The 18,739-nt window shown below is 42.0% G+C and overlaps 1 protein-coding gene across 3 annotated transcripts in view; it reads left to right on the plus strand.

Moving 5' to 3' along the window:
• LOC106573092 (periphilin-1) overlaps positions 1-18,739 on the plus strand; it is a 42,327-nt gene that overhangs the window by 659 nt on the left and 22,929 nt on the right. For 2 of the 3 annotated variants that reach the window (XM_014147786.2, XM_014147788.2), the window contains exons 2-6: positions 82-135; positions 3,355-3,419; positions 3,626-3,862; positions 4,071-4,141; positions 18,577-18,678. In XM_014147786.2, coding sequence (XP_014003261.1) covers position 135; positions 3,355-3,419; positions 3,626-3,862; positions 4,071-4,141; positions 18,577-18,678 — 476 coding nt within the window. In that variant the 5' untranslated portion in view covers positions 82-134. The remainder of the gene's footprint in view (positions 1-81; positions 136-3,354; positions 3,420-3,625; positions 3,863-4,070; positions 4,142-18,576; positions 18,679-18,739) is intronic. The other variant, XM_014147789.2, reaches the window with a different exon arrangement.

The raw sequence follows: 18,739 nt of genomic DNA on the forward strand, positions 1-18,739 counted from the left end.
GTTTTTGAATATCAACCACATTTGTGTCAATACACTCCATAGACAACTCGATAATTCCTAAATATTAATCAATATTTGCAGGTTTTACATTCTCCACGTCCCACACCACATTGAGGAGCCCTTCAGCAACTTGGAGTAAGTTAGCTACAGCTCTACCACACTACAGTAACTGAAAAATCAGTGTGCACAATATGAAGGGACAGTTGTACTGTAACCCTGATGCCTAGCTCAGATACTTTAATAGTTTGATGTGCAATCTCTGTTTGTCAGAGTATAAACGTTACTTAAGTCTCCCTAGTGCACACACTACACTGTGTACTGTCTAATGAGGCATTCATGTGCTTGTGGGAAACTGGGTATTCCAACATGATTGTGTTTAGTTGCTTTTGAAGTCGGACCAATACTTCAACCAATAGCATTTTAGCTAGCTTGATCTCAGCGCAACCTCAGTCTCCTATTTAACAGTTCACAGGCGAAACGTCAAGGATTTAGTTGCCGACCGTAGGATTGCAGCTTCTTGTCACACAAGTAGGGCTGTCGTGGTGACCGTTTTACCGTATTCATGATCAAACGAATGAGTGAATGAATGAATCTCCGAAAGTTTGTTTTTTTGAATAACCCATAAACATGGGAGGCCTACGGTAATAATGAGTGAGAGAGAGATACAAATCTAGTGAGAAGTTTGAACAAACTTGAAAGTTGAGCAAAGCATTAAAACAAATGATACATGCATTCAAATAAAAAATAATAATAATCATCCCCTCCTTGCCATTACAAACCAAACGACTAAAAGCCTAACCCTACTCACTGAAATATCTTAAAAGCATTAAGACAAATTAAAGTTATTTAGAGTATTTTCCAAATTATTCCTATAAGGTGTTTATTGTCCTAAAGTTGCAGCTTTTCTATGGGAATAATTATGAAAGTTGGATTCTGTGCTATACTCATTCACAGATTTATTTTGAATGACAAATACAGTTGAAGTCGGAAGTTTACATACACTTAGGTTGGAGTCATTAAAACTCGTTTTTAAACCACTCCACAAATGTCTTGTTAACAAACTATGATTTTGGCAAGTCGGTTAGGACATCTACTTTGTGCATGACACAAGTCATTTTTCCAACAATTGATTACAGACAAATTATTTCACTTATAATTCACTGTATCGCAATTCTAGTGGGTCAGAAGTTTACATGCACTAAGTTGACTGTGCCTTTAAACAGCTTGGAAAATTCCAGAAAATGATGTAATGGCTTTAGAAGCTTCTGATGGGCTAATTGACATAATTTGAGTCAATTGGAGGTGTACCTGTGGATGTATTTCAAGACCTACCTTAAAACTCAGTGCCTCTTTGCTTGACATCATGGGAAAATCAAAAGATATCAGCCAAGACCTCAGAAACAAATTTGTAGACCTCCACAAGTCTGGTTCATCCTTGGGAGCAATTTCCAAACGCCTGAAGGTACCACGTTCATCTGTACAAACAATAGTACGCAAGTACAAACACCATGGGACCACGCAGCTGTCATACCGCTCAGGAAGGAGACGCGTTCGGTCTAGAGATGAATGTACTTTGGTGCGAAAAGTGCAAATCAATCCCAGAACAGCAAAGGACCCTGTTTAAGATGCTGGAGGAAACGGGTACAAAAGTATCTATTTCCTCAGTAAAACGAGTCCTATATCGACATAACTTGAAAGGAAGAAGCCACTGCTCCAAAACCGCCATTAAAAAAGCCCTACTACGGTTTGCAACTGCACACGGGGACAAAGATTGTACTTTTTGGAGAAATGTCCTCTGGTCTGATGAAACAAAAATAGAACTGTTTGGCCATAACGACCATCATTATGTTTGGAGGAGAAAGGGGGAGGCTTTCAAGCCGAAGAACACCATCCCAACCGCGAAACACGGTGGTGGCAGCATCATAGTGTGTGGGTGCCTTGCTGCAGGAGGGACTGGTGCACTTAAAAAAAATAGATGGCATCATGAGGCAGGAAAAATGATGTGGATATAATGAAGCCACATCTCAAGACGTAAGTCAGGAAGTTAAAGCTTGGTCGCAAATGGGTCTTCCAAATGGACAACTACCCCAAGCATACTTCCAAAGTTGTGACAAAATGGCTTAAGGACAACAAAGTCAAGGTATTGGAGTGGTCATCACAAAGCACTGACCTCAATCCTATAGAACATATGTGGGCAGAACTGAAAAAGTGAGAGAGCAAGGAGGCCTACAAACCTGACTCAATTGCACCAGCTCTGCCAGGAGGAATGGGCCAAAATTCACCCAACTATTGTGGGAAGCTTGTGGAAGGCTACCTAAAACATTTCACACAAGTTAAAACAATTTAAAGGCAATGCTACCAAATACTAATTGAGTGTATAAACTTCTGACCCACTGGGAATGTGATGAAAGAAATAAAAGCTGAAATCAATCATTCTCTACTATTATTCTGACATTTCACATTCTTAAAATAAAGTGGTGATCCTAACCGACCTAAGACAGGGAATTTTTACTAGGATCGAAATGTCAGGAATTGTGAAAAACTGAGTTGAAATGTATTTGTCTAAGGTGTATGTAAACTTCCGACTTCAACTGTATGTTCAGCCACAAGAACTGAAATTGAGCAAACAATACCAAGATGGAATAATTTAATGAGGAGAAGAAAAAGAAAAAACTTAGGCTACAGCTGAGGAAAGCTTGTGAAAGAAATTATGCGTAGTTGGCTTAGGCCTATATCCATATTATTCTAGCAACATGCAACCTACCTACAACACCTATAGTAGCCTAGGCCTAACAAGGGAGGATGAGGCGAAAATGTGAATCAGTTTATAATGATCCAGTTCTGAGGACAGCAGAGTTGCTCTGCAGCCAATGATTTTACAACCCATCGCAAGAGCACAGCCAGTGAGGTGACATCTGCGTCACTCGCTCCATCTGCACCCAAACTTCCTGGATGTTCCCGTGGAGCCCAAATAACTGTTTTGACTAGCAGTCGCCGCCATACGAAGGAGGAATGACAAGTATTTTACTTTTACCTGCTCCGCAAACCGTTTGTTGTCCTCTTTTGGTCAAAAAGTTGAAATGTCAGTGGTGAAACGTCACAACTTGACAACTCTTGTAACAACATTTTCTTTGAGTTTCCCACTTGTAATTATGACTTGGAGGGTTGTTCAAGTGAAACTTCCCAGTTGGAGCTCCGAACTTCCGATTACTCCGACAGCATGTGAACGCCGCATTAGTGTACATACTTGTTTGAGACGTCAGCTACTTGTGGACAATTAACACATTTTAGTTTGCGTCCCTTTGTGTTAATTATTGTCAAGGCTGTGATTGTATGCTTGTCCCTTACTTGCAGTGGCGTACAGGCGAGACCGAAGCCGAATCAGAGAGGCCACTGATGAGCTTATTTCAGAGAGAGCGGTAAGTGACTGGTCATTCTAGCACAATCCACTCTTTGGGCAGACGGTGAAGATTATTTTCGCGTGTATATTATCATTACATGAGTGTTTATTAGGCCATCGACCATCCTTCATGGAGTACTTATTCGTTCATGCATGAAGTATGTTGTCTCGCTGCACTTGTGTTTTTGAAAGAAACTTATCCATGTGGTAATGCTTCTTGTTTAGGGAACATACCAGAGAGTTGTGAATGTTGTCGACAGGAGAACTGCTGTGACAAGACCGGAGCAAGAATATGACAGAGAATTTGAATATGAAACAAAGCGGTATGGTGGCATTCAAAGTTACCATGACGATGACCATAGAGGATACCCTAGCGACAACATTCACACAGGAAGTGATCGTGGACACCATGGTGACATTGTCGGGAGCATCCGAGGGAGGAACTCCCCAACTCCCCGACAGGTTGGTGAAGCTTTATAATGACCTTTGTCATATTGATCTCAGAAAACTAAGATTTAGTTTACTTTCTTTGCAGTTGGACTAATTTAAAACGGACCATTTAAGTGGTAGCCTAGCTGTTGAATGTATGTTGATTATCAGTAGATTGTCTTTTTCGGCAGTCTTGTATTATTCACACACATTTGAACACATGCTCTGTCTTTGTATGCAGGAGGACTACAGGGATCCGTACTACAGAGGATCCAGAGTTGGTTCTCAGATGGGCCGTCAAGGAGAGATGAGGTAAATCAGGCTTGACCACATCTATAAGATTGAGAGACGTTGAAGTTTATGATAATGACCTGTTTAAAATACTGTGGTGGTTCTATACTATGAACCACCAGATGGCAGCAGAGTTCTACTTTTCTGAAGCCACCATAATGATTAGGATCACTTTATTGGTCAATTGCACACAAAGTATATTCAGGTTTTGGATTGGTGCGGGGGGCTGCCACACTGTGCGCCCTGGGAGCTGCTGTTGTAGGGGGTTAAGTGTCTTGCTTAAGGGCACAACGGTAGGCAATGGCATCTAGGATTTGCTGGTTGTTGGCTCGCCTCTCTAACCACGTTTTTGAGCAGCATTTTTCAAATCATGTATGTGTCTTTGTGTAAAGCACAACTTGTAGCATTGATTAAACTCAAATTATTATTATTATTATTATTATTATTATTATTGCAGCTCGGTAGGCATTGAAAATGTTCAACAGGGTTGACCCAATACTTCCCACAGTTGTCAAGTTGGCTGGATGTCCTCTGGGTGGTGGACCGTTCTTGATACACATGGGAATCTGTTGAGCGTGAAAAACCCAGCAGCGTTGTATTTCTTGACACAAACCGGTGCACCTGGCACCTTATACCATACCCTGTTCAAAGCCACTTACATTTTTTGTCTTGCCCATTCACCCTCTGAATAGCACACATACACAATCCATGTCTCAAGACTTAAAAATCCTTCTTTAACTTGTCTCCTCCCCTTCATCTTCACTGGTTTGAAGTGGATTTAACAAGTGACACCAATAAGGGATCCTAGCTTTCACCTGGTCACTCTGTCATGGAAAGAGCACGTGTTATTAATGTTTTGTGTACTCAGTGTAAATCCCCACTCAAGATATTACATTTGAAATATATCGCACAGTCACAGATTTTGAAGAGGGTTTGATAACACACTGAAGCGAATTTGCCAACCTGTCTCTGAGGTATTGGGTGGGGACGACTGAGAGGAGGTTCTTGGCTCTCGTTTCATACCGTATTCCACTTATCAACCACCAGACTCCTTGCCTTGGGGAGCTTGTCAGCTCGACCCCCACGCAGAGCACAGCTAAAGCCAGTGGATCTGCTCTGCCCCTGTGCTGCCAAGACAGCCGTCTAGCAGTGACCCAATACAGAGTGCCAACAGTTCACAGGCCAAGACCCACCCCTCCACATTCACTCCTACCCAAGTGTCATACCAGACTCCAGACAGGGACAAAGGGCACCAGTGTCAACTCATTGAGCCAACAAGGCTAAACCCCCACAGGAAAACCATATGGGCCGCTAACCACTCCCTCTCCAGCCAGACAACCTCTACCGCACTCTCAGCTCTCCTCAGACTCGCTGTACATGCTCTCTATGCTGTCTTCTGTGGGAGAGCAAGCTAACTATGGTCTAGTTTCTCAACTCTTCCTTCATTATTGCAACCAGTCCAATTATTTTTAGGATCCGTAGTATGACACCTCACATATTTATCACCGACATTTGCAATTCTGTCTCCCACGTTGGTTCTGGTTGGTTCACCGTTGTCATTGCCTACAAGTCAAGGGAGCTGCAATGGAGCCTAAAAGAGAGACTCGTGGTGTGGTTCTGACAGGGCAGCAGGGGGGCATCTGGGTCCGTTTTTCCACCATTAGTGTGGTAAGTAGGTTAACTGGAGGCCTCACCCTTGCAGTGTAGCCCACAGGAAGCAGCGGTCAGGAACTCTTTGTTGGGTCTCTCTCCCCTGGCCGAAGGTGTTGAAGACTGAGGTGGCCAGACACCAGATGAACAGCAAGGCCTCTCCAGCACCACGCCCTTATCCCTTTCCCCTCAACACAAGACAGAGTCCTGGGCCTGGGGGCTGCTGTTCATGGGCCTTCACTAGACTCCCACACATACATTTTGAGGGGGTGTGCACACTGCAGGTGTGCCTTTGCAATAGAGGCAGGTGGGCGGTGGCGGGTGGATTGCTCAATCTGCTCCATTGTGGAGCTCTTGACCTCATGCGATGATAGCAGATAATGAGTGAAATGGGAATCCCATTAAGTGCACTCATATTATATTTGTGCACAGGGCTGATTGCAATGATATATTATTGATTACACTATTCAGGAAGATGAGAGGGAGGCATTGGCTGTAATAACCTTATGACTAAAACCAATTACCTAAATTGATATTGGGTTTCATGTTATTTGTTTTCAAAATGAGTTCATGTTTAATTTTTGTGTAACGCTTTCGATGTAATGGATTGGCTTTAACGGCATGACCTTGTAGAGGGAGGCTGAGTACCAAATGGCAACGTATTCCCTGTGTAGATGCTCTGGTCAAAAGTAGTGCACTATAGGGAATAGGGTGCCATTTAGGATGCTGACCTTGTAGAGAGAGACTCTCTCAGAACCTCTTGAATACTTTCTAGCTTCGTCAGGCCAGGGTCTCCTTTTCCCCCTCTAGGTTGCAGTTGTCTTTCTTCCTGGACCTGAAAGAGCTAGTGTTTAGTTTTCCTGTTATTGCAGGTGGGACTATGACACCCAGTTGCTCTGACTTTTTTTGGGTTAAGCTTGCTCTCAGAGCAGCGTGTTTTCTTCTTTGGTTTGTAAGGATATAACCTGCGTTTTAGAGAACCTGTTCCTATACTTGGAAGAACTGATTTGAAGATGCAGCTATAGATCTACTTAATCAACAATTACAACTAGGAATTTTCTTCAAAAGATTACATTTAATGTATAGTGACCACAGAATTCCTTTTTCATAGCTTTCTTATGGAAAGACGTGAGGTGAGTTTTTAATGAGGAATCAATCAAATGTATTTGTTAAGCCCTTTTTGCATCAGCAGAAGTGCTATACAGAAACCCAGCCTAAAACCCCAAACAGCAAGCAATGCAGATGTAGAAGCATTGCAGATGTAGGATCACTCACTGCAACGGTGGTAATTAACTTTATTTGGCAGGCTGAGCCTTGGCTACTTCAAACGTGCCTGGGGGGCGTAAATGCTGGAGGCCTTGTTAGGCCTGATCTTTGTTTGGGACATGGCCCTCGAAGTTCAAGCAGGGGTCATGAAAACCAGGTGCCGCTGTTTGGTTCATTTATACAGTTGCGGCCAAATATATTGACATCTTTGCACTTTTCTTAAAGGTAGCCTATTACCTATTTCTTAATTCCAGAAACGCATATAATAGTAACTTGGAGCACCCCAAGAAAACATTCCTAAATGACTTACTCTTAAATCAACAAAACGTATGACGTCCTAAACCTGTGTTTACCACAGACCTTATTTTCGCCGTTCATCTTAAACCCCTACAAAACCTCCCTTCTCTCATAGGCTTTGTCCACCGAACCATGGCAGAGTTACAAAAAAGACACCATAACTATTGCTCTCTGTGTCTTTGATGTGAATATTGTGGAAAAATCCTCACAGCCGTTTCCATACTAAAAAGTGAAGTGCCTTTTTTGGTGCGCACCTGCTTACCATGTACAGTAGGCTACAGGCAGTATGATCCTCCACCTTGTGAATCATAGAAATTACTATCTTTGTGGTTTTTATATGCGGGGAGCATAAATTGTACAATTGTAAATTAACAGACTTTTCCAAGTTAGAACCAAATAAGGTCCATTATCTGCTACCTGGACATTATATAATTCCCCATTTCTTGAAAAATAAGTTGACATTGAGAAACTTTTGTTCTCCACACCTTTTAGATTTTCAACATTGCAGAACCAAATGTATTTTAGTACATTTTTAAGTTTACAATTTATTATTTAGAAAATAAAGACAAACATCATGGGCAGAATTATTGGTGTCCCCAAGCTAGTATTTGGTTGCACAGGTTTTGGCCAAGATAACTACAGACAAACGGTTCTCGTACCCATCAATGTGCTTACTGCACCTTTTTATTGGCAATTTGGCCTACTTTTCAGCAGCAAACTGCTCTAATTCTTCAACGTTTGAGGAATGCTCTCCGCCAACTGCTGTTTTCAGCTCTCGCCATAGTGTTTGGATGTGATTCAGATTTGGAATCTTCGCTGGCCACTAGTTACTAACGTTATTTTATGCTCCGGGCATTTTTTTCCAATCCCACAAAAATCACAATAACAAGCCTTTGCAAAGCTTTCACTCTGTCACTCAAACTTATTCCAGCGTCTGCCTGCCAGCTGGAAATCTTTGCCAGTGGGTGTGTGTGTGTTTAGTCTACCTACTCCTCCCCTCTGAAGCATAGGTTAACTATAGCCTACTGACAACGTTACAAGTGTCATTCAGAAATTAGGGAGAGATGTTTTAATAAGAAGAATGAATTGACTTTTTCAGTGCTTGGTAGGGATACTATAGGTATCACGTTTCACATTGGATTTATTAACTACAAAAAGGTAAGATGTGTTTTTAATTATAGTGCTGCTCTGCACACACAAGCTTGTTAGCTTGCTCTGGTCTAACGTTAAACCAACTCGGAAGTTCAAAGACACAAAACAATTCCACCATAGAAGCCGTTCCTCCGTAGGTATGATTCTGTGGCCTAATTCAGATAATGCATGTCATGCAGTGCCTTCAGAAAGTATTCACACCCCTTTTTTCCACTTTTTTGTTGTGCTACGACCTGAATTTAAAATTGATTGTATTGAGATGTTTTGGTCAGTGGCCTACATACGATACCCCATATTATCAAAGTGGAATTATGTTTTTCGTAATTTACAAATTCATTAAAAATGAAAAGCTGAAATGTCTTGGGTGAATAAGTATTCAACCCCTTTGTTATGGCAAGCCTAAATAAGCAGGAGTAAAAATGTGCTTAACAAGTGCAGTAGTAGTGTTTTACATGATTGTTGAATGACTACCTCATCTCTGTAACCAAAACATACAATTATTTCTAAGGTTGAGCACTGAGTTCAGATTCAACCACAAAGACCAGGGAGGTTGTCCAATGCCTCGCAAAGAAGAGCACCTATTGGGTAAAAAAAAAAAGACATACAGTACAAGTCAAAAGTTTGGACACAAATACTCATTCAACAGTTTTTCTTTATTTGTACTATTTTCTACATTGTAGAATAATAGTGAAGACATTAATTCTGAAGTATCACATATGGAATAATGTTGTAACCAAAAAAAGTGTTAAACAAATCAAAATACATTTTAGATTCTTCAAAGTAGCCACCCTTTGCCTTGATGACAGCTTTGCAACACTCTTGGCAATCGCTCAACCAGCGTCATGAAGAATGCTTTTCCAATGGTCTTGAAGGATTTCTGACATGCTGAGCACTTGTTGGCTGCCTTTCCTTCACTTTGCGGTCCAACTCATCCCAAACCATCTCAGTCGGGTAGAGGTCGGGTGATTGTGGAGGCCAGGTCATCTGATGCAGCACTCCATCACTCTCCTTGGTCAAATAGCCATTAGCTGACCAGGTAGAAATCTGTCGTTCTGCCCCTGAGCAAGGCAGTTAAACCAATGTTCCCCGGACGCCGAAGACGTGGATGTTGATTATGGCAGCACCCCGCACCTCTCTGATTCAGAGGGGTTGGGTTAAATGCCAAATACACATTTCAGTTGAATGCATTGTTGTACAGCTGACTAGGTATCCCCCTCTCCATTATACAGCCTGGAGGTGTGTTTGGTCATTCTCCTGTTGAAAAACATGATAGTCCCACTAAGCGCAAACCAGATGGGATGGCGTATCGCTGAAGAATGCTGTGGTAGTCATGCTGGTTAAGTGTGCCTTGAATTCTAAATAAATCACAGACAGTGTCAACAGCAAAGCACGCACACACATCACACCACCTCCATGCTTCACGGTGGGAACCACACATGTGGAGATCATCCGTTTACCTACTCTGCGTCTCACAAAGACACAGTGGTTGGAACCAAAACGCCTGATTCATGCAGTCTCCTCTGAACAGTTGTTGAGATGAACCGTCAGAGTGCCATAAATACGGGAAGTGTGTACCACAAGGAGAAAGAAGAGACAATCTTGCACCGCAAACGGTTAACCATGACCTCTGTAGTTGGTCCCTGTATGGTGACAGAGTGTCTGCTGAACCAAGTGTGTACACTGGGAAAGAAGAAACACACACTTGCGCCGCAAACGGTCTGCCTCCATCTGGTCCCTGTACTGCTTCTGGGATCGTCCATAGTGCCTGTATGGTCATGGACAAAAAGACAGAGGAAGGATATATAGCCTTCCTCTGCGTTGAGAGGAAAGTGAACACCCTCAAACCTAATGACAAGGACACTGGTATTAAGATCGTCAAACCTATCGACCAGGACATGATCATTGAGTTCACCAAGGCCTCAGAGAAAGCGATGATAGGCTCCCCGTTGATAGCTGAGGACCTGGGATGTGCCATGGGAGCAACAGTGGCAGCAGAGCGCCACCTTTGGCTCGCTGATTGAGCTGCCAAACTAGGAGCGGTTGGGTCTTCTGGATGCCCCGGTCAGCCTTAAGGGACTGTTTGGAGAAGATCCACCCAGATCCTGATCAACAAGTTCTAGCCTGCAGAGGAAGAGGTCGAGGAGCTGGAGGAAGAGGTCATGGAGGAGCCCATAGCCTGGACGACCATGGTTCCCCGCAGGCATAGACGTTCTAGGCAGAAGAATACTACAGACCGCTCACTTACACACACACACACACACACGTGCGTGGTTTGGAATACGTTTTTGAAGGTGTTTGTCCCTGCAATTGAGTGCGGATGTTATTAGTTTTACAACTGCATAAGTCCTTTTTGTAGGGTAGTTTTATTAGGGATGGTTGAGTCTGACTCATTAGAGAGGGGCAATAAATCATCTAGGCTAGTCTTTGGATTAGAACTATTTGGTTATAAAGGTTGGACAGTATTTTATTCAGATATACGGTGTAGAGGTTGACCGATTAATCGGCATGGCCGGTTAATTAGTGCCGATTCAAGGTTTCATAACAATCGGTAATCGGCCTTTTTGGACGCCGATTACATTGCAATCCACAAGGAGACTGTGTGGCAGGCTGACCACCTGTTACGCGAGTGTAGCATCAAAAGGACCTTGTGGCTGCATGGAGCCACGATAAGTTGCTAGCTAGCATTAAACTTAGTTTTTTATAAGATATCAATCTTAATCACTTGTTAACCTAATAATTTCATCAACCATGTGTAGTTAACTAGCTTGTTCTGCGTTGCATATAATCAATGCGGTGCCTGTTAATTTATCATCGAATCACAGCCTACTTCAACTTCGCCAAACAGGTGATGATTTAACAAAACCGCATTTGCGGAAAAAGCACAATCGTTGCACAAATGTACCTAACCATGAACATCAATGCCTTTCTTAAAATCAATAAACAAGTATATTCTTTTAAACCTGCTTAATGTAGTTAAAAGAAATTCATGTTAGCAGGCAATATTAACTAGGGAAATTTGTCACTTCTCTTGCATTGAGTGCAAGCAGGGTCAGGGTATATGCAGCAGTTTGGGCTGCCTGGCTCGTTGCGAACTGTGTGAAGACCATTTCTTCCTAACAAAGACCGCAATTAATTTACCAGAATTTTACATAATTATGACCTTGAAGGTTGTGCAATGTAACAGCAATATTTAGACTTAGGGTTGCCACCCGTTCGATTAAAAAAATGAACGGTTCCATATTTCACTGAAAATAAACGTTTTGTTTTTGAAATGATAGTTTCCGGATTTGACCATATTAATGACCAAAGGCTCGTATTTCTGTGTGTTTATTATAATTAAGTATATGATTTGATATTTGACAGAGCAGTCTGACTGAGCGGTGGTAGGCAGCAGCAGGCTCGTAAGCATTCATTCAAACAGCACTTTACTGCGTTTGCCAGCAGCTCTTAGCAATGCTTGAAGCACAGCACTATTTATGACTTCAAACCTATCAACTCCCGAGAATAGGCTGGCAAGAACATCCAATAGTCATAGGTATATGAAATACAAATGGTATAGAGAGAAATAGTCCTATAATTCCTATAACTACAACCTAAAACTTAACTGGGAATATTGAAGACTCATGTTCAAAGGAACCACCAGCTTTCATATGTTCTCATGTTCTGAGCAAGGAACTTAAATGTTAGCTTTTTTACATGGCACATATTACACTTTTTCTTTTTTCTGCAACACTGTGTATTTGCATTACTTAAACCAAATTGAACATGTTTCATTATTTATTTGAGACTAAATTCATTTTATTGATGTGTTAAATTAAGTGTTCATTGTTCATTCAGTATTGTTGTAATTGTCATGATTACAAGTGTATGTATGTGTATATATATATATAAGTGCTGTACCTAAGTCTATGTAAACTTCCGACTTCAACTGTGTGTGTGTGTGTGTGTGTGTGTGTACAGTGCCTTCGGGAAATATTCAGTATTCAATTCCCTTGATTTATCCCACATTTTGTTATGTTGTTTGTTATGTTATGTTACTCTTCCTAGAGCTCGCCGCCCAGCCCAACTGAGTAATCGGGTACACACACACAGTTGAAGTCGGAAGTTTACATACACCTAGGTTGGAGTCATTAAAAATAGTTTTTCAACCACCAACAACTCCCCAAATTTCTTGTTAACAAACTATAGTTTTGGCAAGTCGGTTAGGACATCTACTTTGTGCATGACAAGTAATTGTTTACAGACAGATTATTTCACTTATAATTCACTGTATCACAATTCCAGTCGGTCGGAAGTGTACATACACTAAGTTGATTGTGCCTTAAACAGCTTAGAAAATTCCAGAAAATGATGTCATGGCTTTAGAAGCTTCTGATAGGCTAATTGACATCATTTGAGTCAATTGGAGGTGTACCTGTGGATGTATTTCAAGGCCTACCTTCAAACTCAGTGCCTCTTTGCTTGACATCATGGGAAAATCAAAAGAAATCAGCTAAAACCTCAGAAACAAAATGTGGACCTCAAGTCTGGTTCATCCTTGGGAGCAATTTCCAAACGCCTGAAGGTACCACGTTCATCTGTACAAACAATAGTACGCAAGTATAAACACCATGGGACCACGCAGCTGTCATACCGCTCAGGAAGGAGACGCGTTCTGTCTCCTAGAGATAACGTACTTTGGTGCGAAAAGTGAAAATCAATCCCAGAACAACAGCAAAGGACCTTGTGAAGATGCCACTCAGCAAGGAAGAAGCCACTGCACATGGGGACAAAGATTGTACTTTTTGGAGAAATGTCCTCTGGTCTGATGAAACAAAAATAGAACTGTTTGACCAAAATGACCATCGTTATGTTTGGAGGAAAAAGGGGGATGCTTGCAAGCCAAAGAACATCATCCCAATCGTGAAGCACGGGGGTGGCAGCATCATGTTGTGGGGGTGCTTTGCTGCAGGAGGGACTGGTGCTCTTCACAAAATAGATGGCATCATGAGGCAGGAAAATTATGTGGATATATTGAAGCAACATCTCAAGACATCATTCAGGAAGTTAAAGCTTGGTCGCAAATGGGTCTTCCAAATGGACAATGACCCCAAGCATACTTCCAAATTTAAGGACAACAAAGTCCAGGTATTGGAGTGGCCATCACAAAGCCTTGACCTCAATCCTATAGAACATTTGTGGACGGAACTGAAAAAGTGTGTGTGAGCAAGGAGGCCTACAAACCTGACTCAGTTACACCAGCTCTGTCAGGAGGAATGGGCCAAAATTGACCCAACTTATTGTGGAAGGCTACCTGAAACATTTGACCCAAGTTAAAACAATTTAAAAACAATGCTACCAAATACTAATTGAGTGTATGTAAACTTTTGACCCACTGGGAATGTGATGAAATAAATAATAGCTGAATTTTTACTTGCATTAAATGTCAGAAATTGTGAAAAACTGAGTTTAAATGTATTTGGCTAAGGTGTATGTAAACTTCCGATTTCAACTGTGTGTTTGTGTGTGTAAAATTGGCCGAATTTTTATTTTTTAATTTATTTATTTTAATTTATTTTTTATCGTTATCGGCTTTTTTTGGTCCTCCAATTATCGGTATCGGTGTTGAAAAATCATAATTGGTCGACCTCTAAGACAGTGCATTTGGAAAGTATTCAGAACCCTTGGCTTTTTCAAATTTTCGATCACAGCTGACATGAATGTCCTTGATTTAAAAAAAATATATACATACATTTGGCAAGATTAGCAAACTTAGGCATGACATGCCATCAACAAACGCTGACACGACACATCCAACTATATCTGACCAAATTATGAAAGACAATTGTAATTTTGAATTCTGTAAATTGAGTGTGGAAGAAGTGAAAAACGTATTATCTTTTAACAATGATAAGCCACCGGGGTCTGACAATTTGGATGAAAAATTACTGAGGATAATAGCGGACAATATATCCACTCCTGTTTGCCATATCTTCAATATAAGCCTACTAGAAAGTGTGTGCCCTCAGGCCCGGAGAGAAGCAAAAGTCATTCTGCTACCTAAGAATAGTAAAGCCCCCTTTACTGGCTGAAATAGCTGACCAATCAGCTATTTGTGTTTGACCAGATACAATGCTATTTTATAGTAAACAAATTGACAACAGACTTTCAGCACGCTTATAGGGAAGGACACTCAACAAGAACAGCACTTACACAAATGACTGATTGGCTGAGCCACACTGTTAGACTTCAGTGTGGCTTTTGACATTATTGATCATAGTCTGCTGCTGGAAAAACTTGTTATGGCTTTACACTCCCTGCTATAATGTGGATAAAGATTTACCCGTCTAACAGAACACAGGTTGTTCTTTATTTGAAGCATCTCCACCATAATCCAGGTAGAATCAGGAATTCCCCAGGGCAGCTGTCTAGACCCCATGAAAAAAGTAAATCTTTACTAACAACATGCCTTGGTGGCAAGGAATGAGTTAGTCCTAAATATTTCAAAAACTAAAACCATTGTATTTGGGACAAATCATTCAATAAACCCTAAACCTCAACTAAATATGTTAATAAATAATGTGGAAATTGAACAAGTTCAGGTGACTAAATTGCTTGGAGTAACCCTGGATTGTAAACTGTCATAACATATTGATACAACAGTGGGGAGAAGTCTGTCCATAATAATGCGCTGCTCTACCTTCTGAACTGCACTATCAACAAGGCAGGACCTACAGGCTCTAGTTTTGTCACACCTGTAATACTGTTCAGTCGTGTGGTTAGGTGCCACAAAGAGGAACTTAGGAAAATTGCAATTGGCTCAGAACAGGGCAGCACGGCTGGCCCTTGGATGTACACAGAGAGCTAATATTAATAATATCCATGTCAATCTCTCCTGGCCCAAAGTAGAGGAGAGATTGACTTCATCACTACTTGTATTTGTGAGAGGTATTGACATGTTGAAAGCACCGAGTTGTCTGTTTTAAACGACTAGCACACAGATTAGACACTCACTCATACCCCACAAGACATGCCACCAGAGGTCTCTTCACAGTCCCCAAGTTCAGAACAGATTTTTATAGGTGCACACTATTACATAGAACCATGACTACACGGAACTGTATTCCACTTCAGGTAACTGATGCAAGCAGTAGAATCAGATAAAAAAACGGATAAAAATACACCTTATGGAACAGCGGGGACTGTGAAGCAACACAAACATAGGCACAGACACATGCATACACACACATGATAACATACACACTATACACTCACGTACACATGGATTTTGTTGTAAATATGTGGTAGTGGAGTGTGGCCCAGAATCAAATCAAATTTCTTTATATAGCCCTTCGTACATCAGCTGATATCGCAAAGTGCTGTACAGAAACCCAGCCTAAAACCCCAAACAGCAAGCAATGCATGTGAAAGAAGCACGGTGGCTAGGAAAAACTCCCTAGGAAAAACTCCCTAGAAAGGCCAAAAACCTAGGAAGAAACCTAGAGAGGAACCAGGCTATGAGGGGTGGCCAGTCCTCTTCTGGCTGTGCAGGGTGGATATTATAACAGAACATGGTCAAGATGTTAAAATGTTCATAAATGACCAGCATGGTCAAATAATAATAATCATAGTAGTTGTCGAGGGTGCAACAAGCACCTCCGGTGAACAGGTCAGGGTTCCATAGCCGCAGGCAGAGCAGTTGAAACTGGAGCAGCAGCACGGCCAGGTGGACTGGGGACAGCAAGGAGTCATCATACCAGGTAGTCCTGAGGCATGGTCCTAGGGCTCAGGTCCTCCGAGAGAAAGACAGAAAGAGAGAATTAGAGAGAGCATATTTAAATTCACACAGGACACTGGATAAGACAAGAGAAATACTCCAGATGTAACAGACTGACCCTAGCCCCCCGACACATAAACTACTGCAGCATAAATACTGGAGGCTGAGACAGGAGGGATCAGAAGACACTGTGGCCCCATCCGATGATACCCCCGGACAGGGCCAAACAGGCAGGATATAACCCCACCCACTTTGCCAAAGCACAGCCCCCACACCACTAGAGGGATGTCTCCAACCACCAACTTAACGTCCTAAGACAAGGCAGAGTATAGCCCACAACGATCTCCGCCAAGGCACACACTTTGTGTGTTGTGAATTCTGTAATGAGTGTATTGTAATGTTTTTGAAATTGTATAACTACCTTCATTTTGCCGAACCCCAGGAAGAGTAGCTGAATGGGGAACCATAATAAATACAAATAACTTGTCATAATATGGTCATAACACTGTCATGATCAGTATATTTACAGCTGTTACATATGTATTTTTTTATGGCTGATGATGACACCTACATAAGTGTCAAAACCCACATTTATTCAAATGTATTTTTTCCCTGCCATTAAGTTTCCTTTTGTTTTGAAAGTTTGTTTCTTAAGTCCGTTGTTGTTGTAATGAATTCTTTTGTCATGTTTTTTCATCATATTTTAATTAACTTGTAGAAAATATACTTTATTACACTGTCATGAAGCATTATGACGATTCTTTCACTCTACTTGGACTAAGAAAATACACTTTATGACACTGTCAAGCATTATGACCATCCTATGTCACTTTATGTGGACTACGAAAATACGCTTTGACACTGTCATGAAGCAATATGACAGATTTCGTCAAATAAGCCAGATATGCCTATCACATACATGCCCTTATGTCAGTCATCAATCAAAAAGAGGGTGTCTTGTCCTGTACCTGAAATCTGCTCCTGCGTTCAACACTTATCAGCAACAGAGCATTGGATTGGGGGCATGTCTGACCTAACCCAATGCGCAATTACAATGATGATTTAATATATAAGACGGAGCTGCTCTTCCTCCCGGGGAAGGACTGCCCGTTCCATGATCTCGCCATCACGGTTGACAACTCCCTTGTGTCCTCCCCCAGAGTGCTAAGAACCTTGGCGTGATCCTGGACAACACCCTGTCATTCTCCACTAACATCAAGGCGGTGACCCGATCCTGTAGGTTCATGCTCTACAACATTCGCAGAGTACGACCCTGCCTCACACAGGAAGCGGCGCAGGTCCTAATCCAGGCACTTGTCATCTCCCGTCTGGATTACTGCAACTCGCTGTTGGCTGGGCTCCCTGCCTGTGCCATTAAACCCCTACAACTCATCCAGAACGCCGCAGCCCGTCTGGTGTTCAACCTTCCCAAGTTCTCTCACGTCACCCCGCTCCTCCACTTTCTCCACTGGCTTCCAGTTGAAGCTCGCATCCGCTACAAGACCATGGTGATTGCCTACGGAGCTGTGAAGGGAACGGCACCTCCATACCTTCAGGCTCTGATCAGGCCCTACACCCAAACAAGGGCACTGCGTTCATCCACCTCTGGCCTGCTGGCCCCCCTACCTCTGATGAAGCACAGTTCCCGCTCAGCCCAGTCAAAACTGTTCGCTGCTCTGGCACCCCAATGGTGGAACAAGCTCCCTCACGACGCCAGGACAGCGGAGTCAATCACCACCTTCCGGAGACACCTGAAACCCCACCTCTTTAAGGAATACCTAGGATAGGATAAAGTAATCCTTCTAACCCCCCCTTAAAAGATTTAGATGCACTATTGTAAAGTGGTTGTTCCACTGGATATCATAAGGTGAATGCACCAATTTGTAAGTCGCTCTGGATAAGAGCGTCTGCTAAATGACTTAAATGTAAAAATGTAAATGTAATATGGTCCATTTAAGAAAACGTTATTTAACAAACATACTGTTGACAAGTAGGCTATCGTGTAATGAAATGTTTTGCCTGGTGTGGTTTTGTGGGTTTTGACACTCTTATGTAGGTGTCTTAACCAGCCATAAAATAATGCAATCAATGTCACAACCGGTCTAAATGTGTTATCAAATTGTATTGGTTACATACATGTGTTTAGCAGATTATTGCGGATGTAGAAGTGGAATGACACGGCAACTTCAGTTGTATACCGTTTTTCAAGATAAAAGGCATTACTTATTTTCTTCCAAGTCCAGCAATGACAGGTTATGTCAGCTGTTGACATATTATGACATGGTTATGATGCAGGGTGTCAAGTAAAGTGTTACAAAAGTCTATTTTATTTTAGAAATTTTAGGAACAGCAGCAGAGTGGGCTCCCACCCCAGCAGCAGAGTTCAAGTGATAGCTCCTCTCTCGAGGACCGTGTCTCCAGCCTACCCCAACCTGAGGTAGGCCCTCATGTACTTTGGCCGAGGGTTGGCCCATTCTTTCTAGTGCACTTAGTTAATA

Source organism: Salmo salar, chromosome ssa16 (assembly GCF_905237065.1).
Source record: "Salmo salar chromosome ssa16, Ssal_v3.1, whole genome shotgun sequence".
Lineage (NCBI taxonomy): Eukaryota > Metazoa > Chordata > Actinopteri > Salmoniformes > Salmonidae > Salmo > Salmo salar.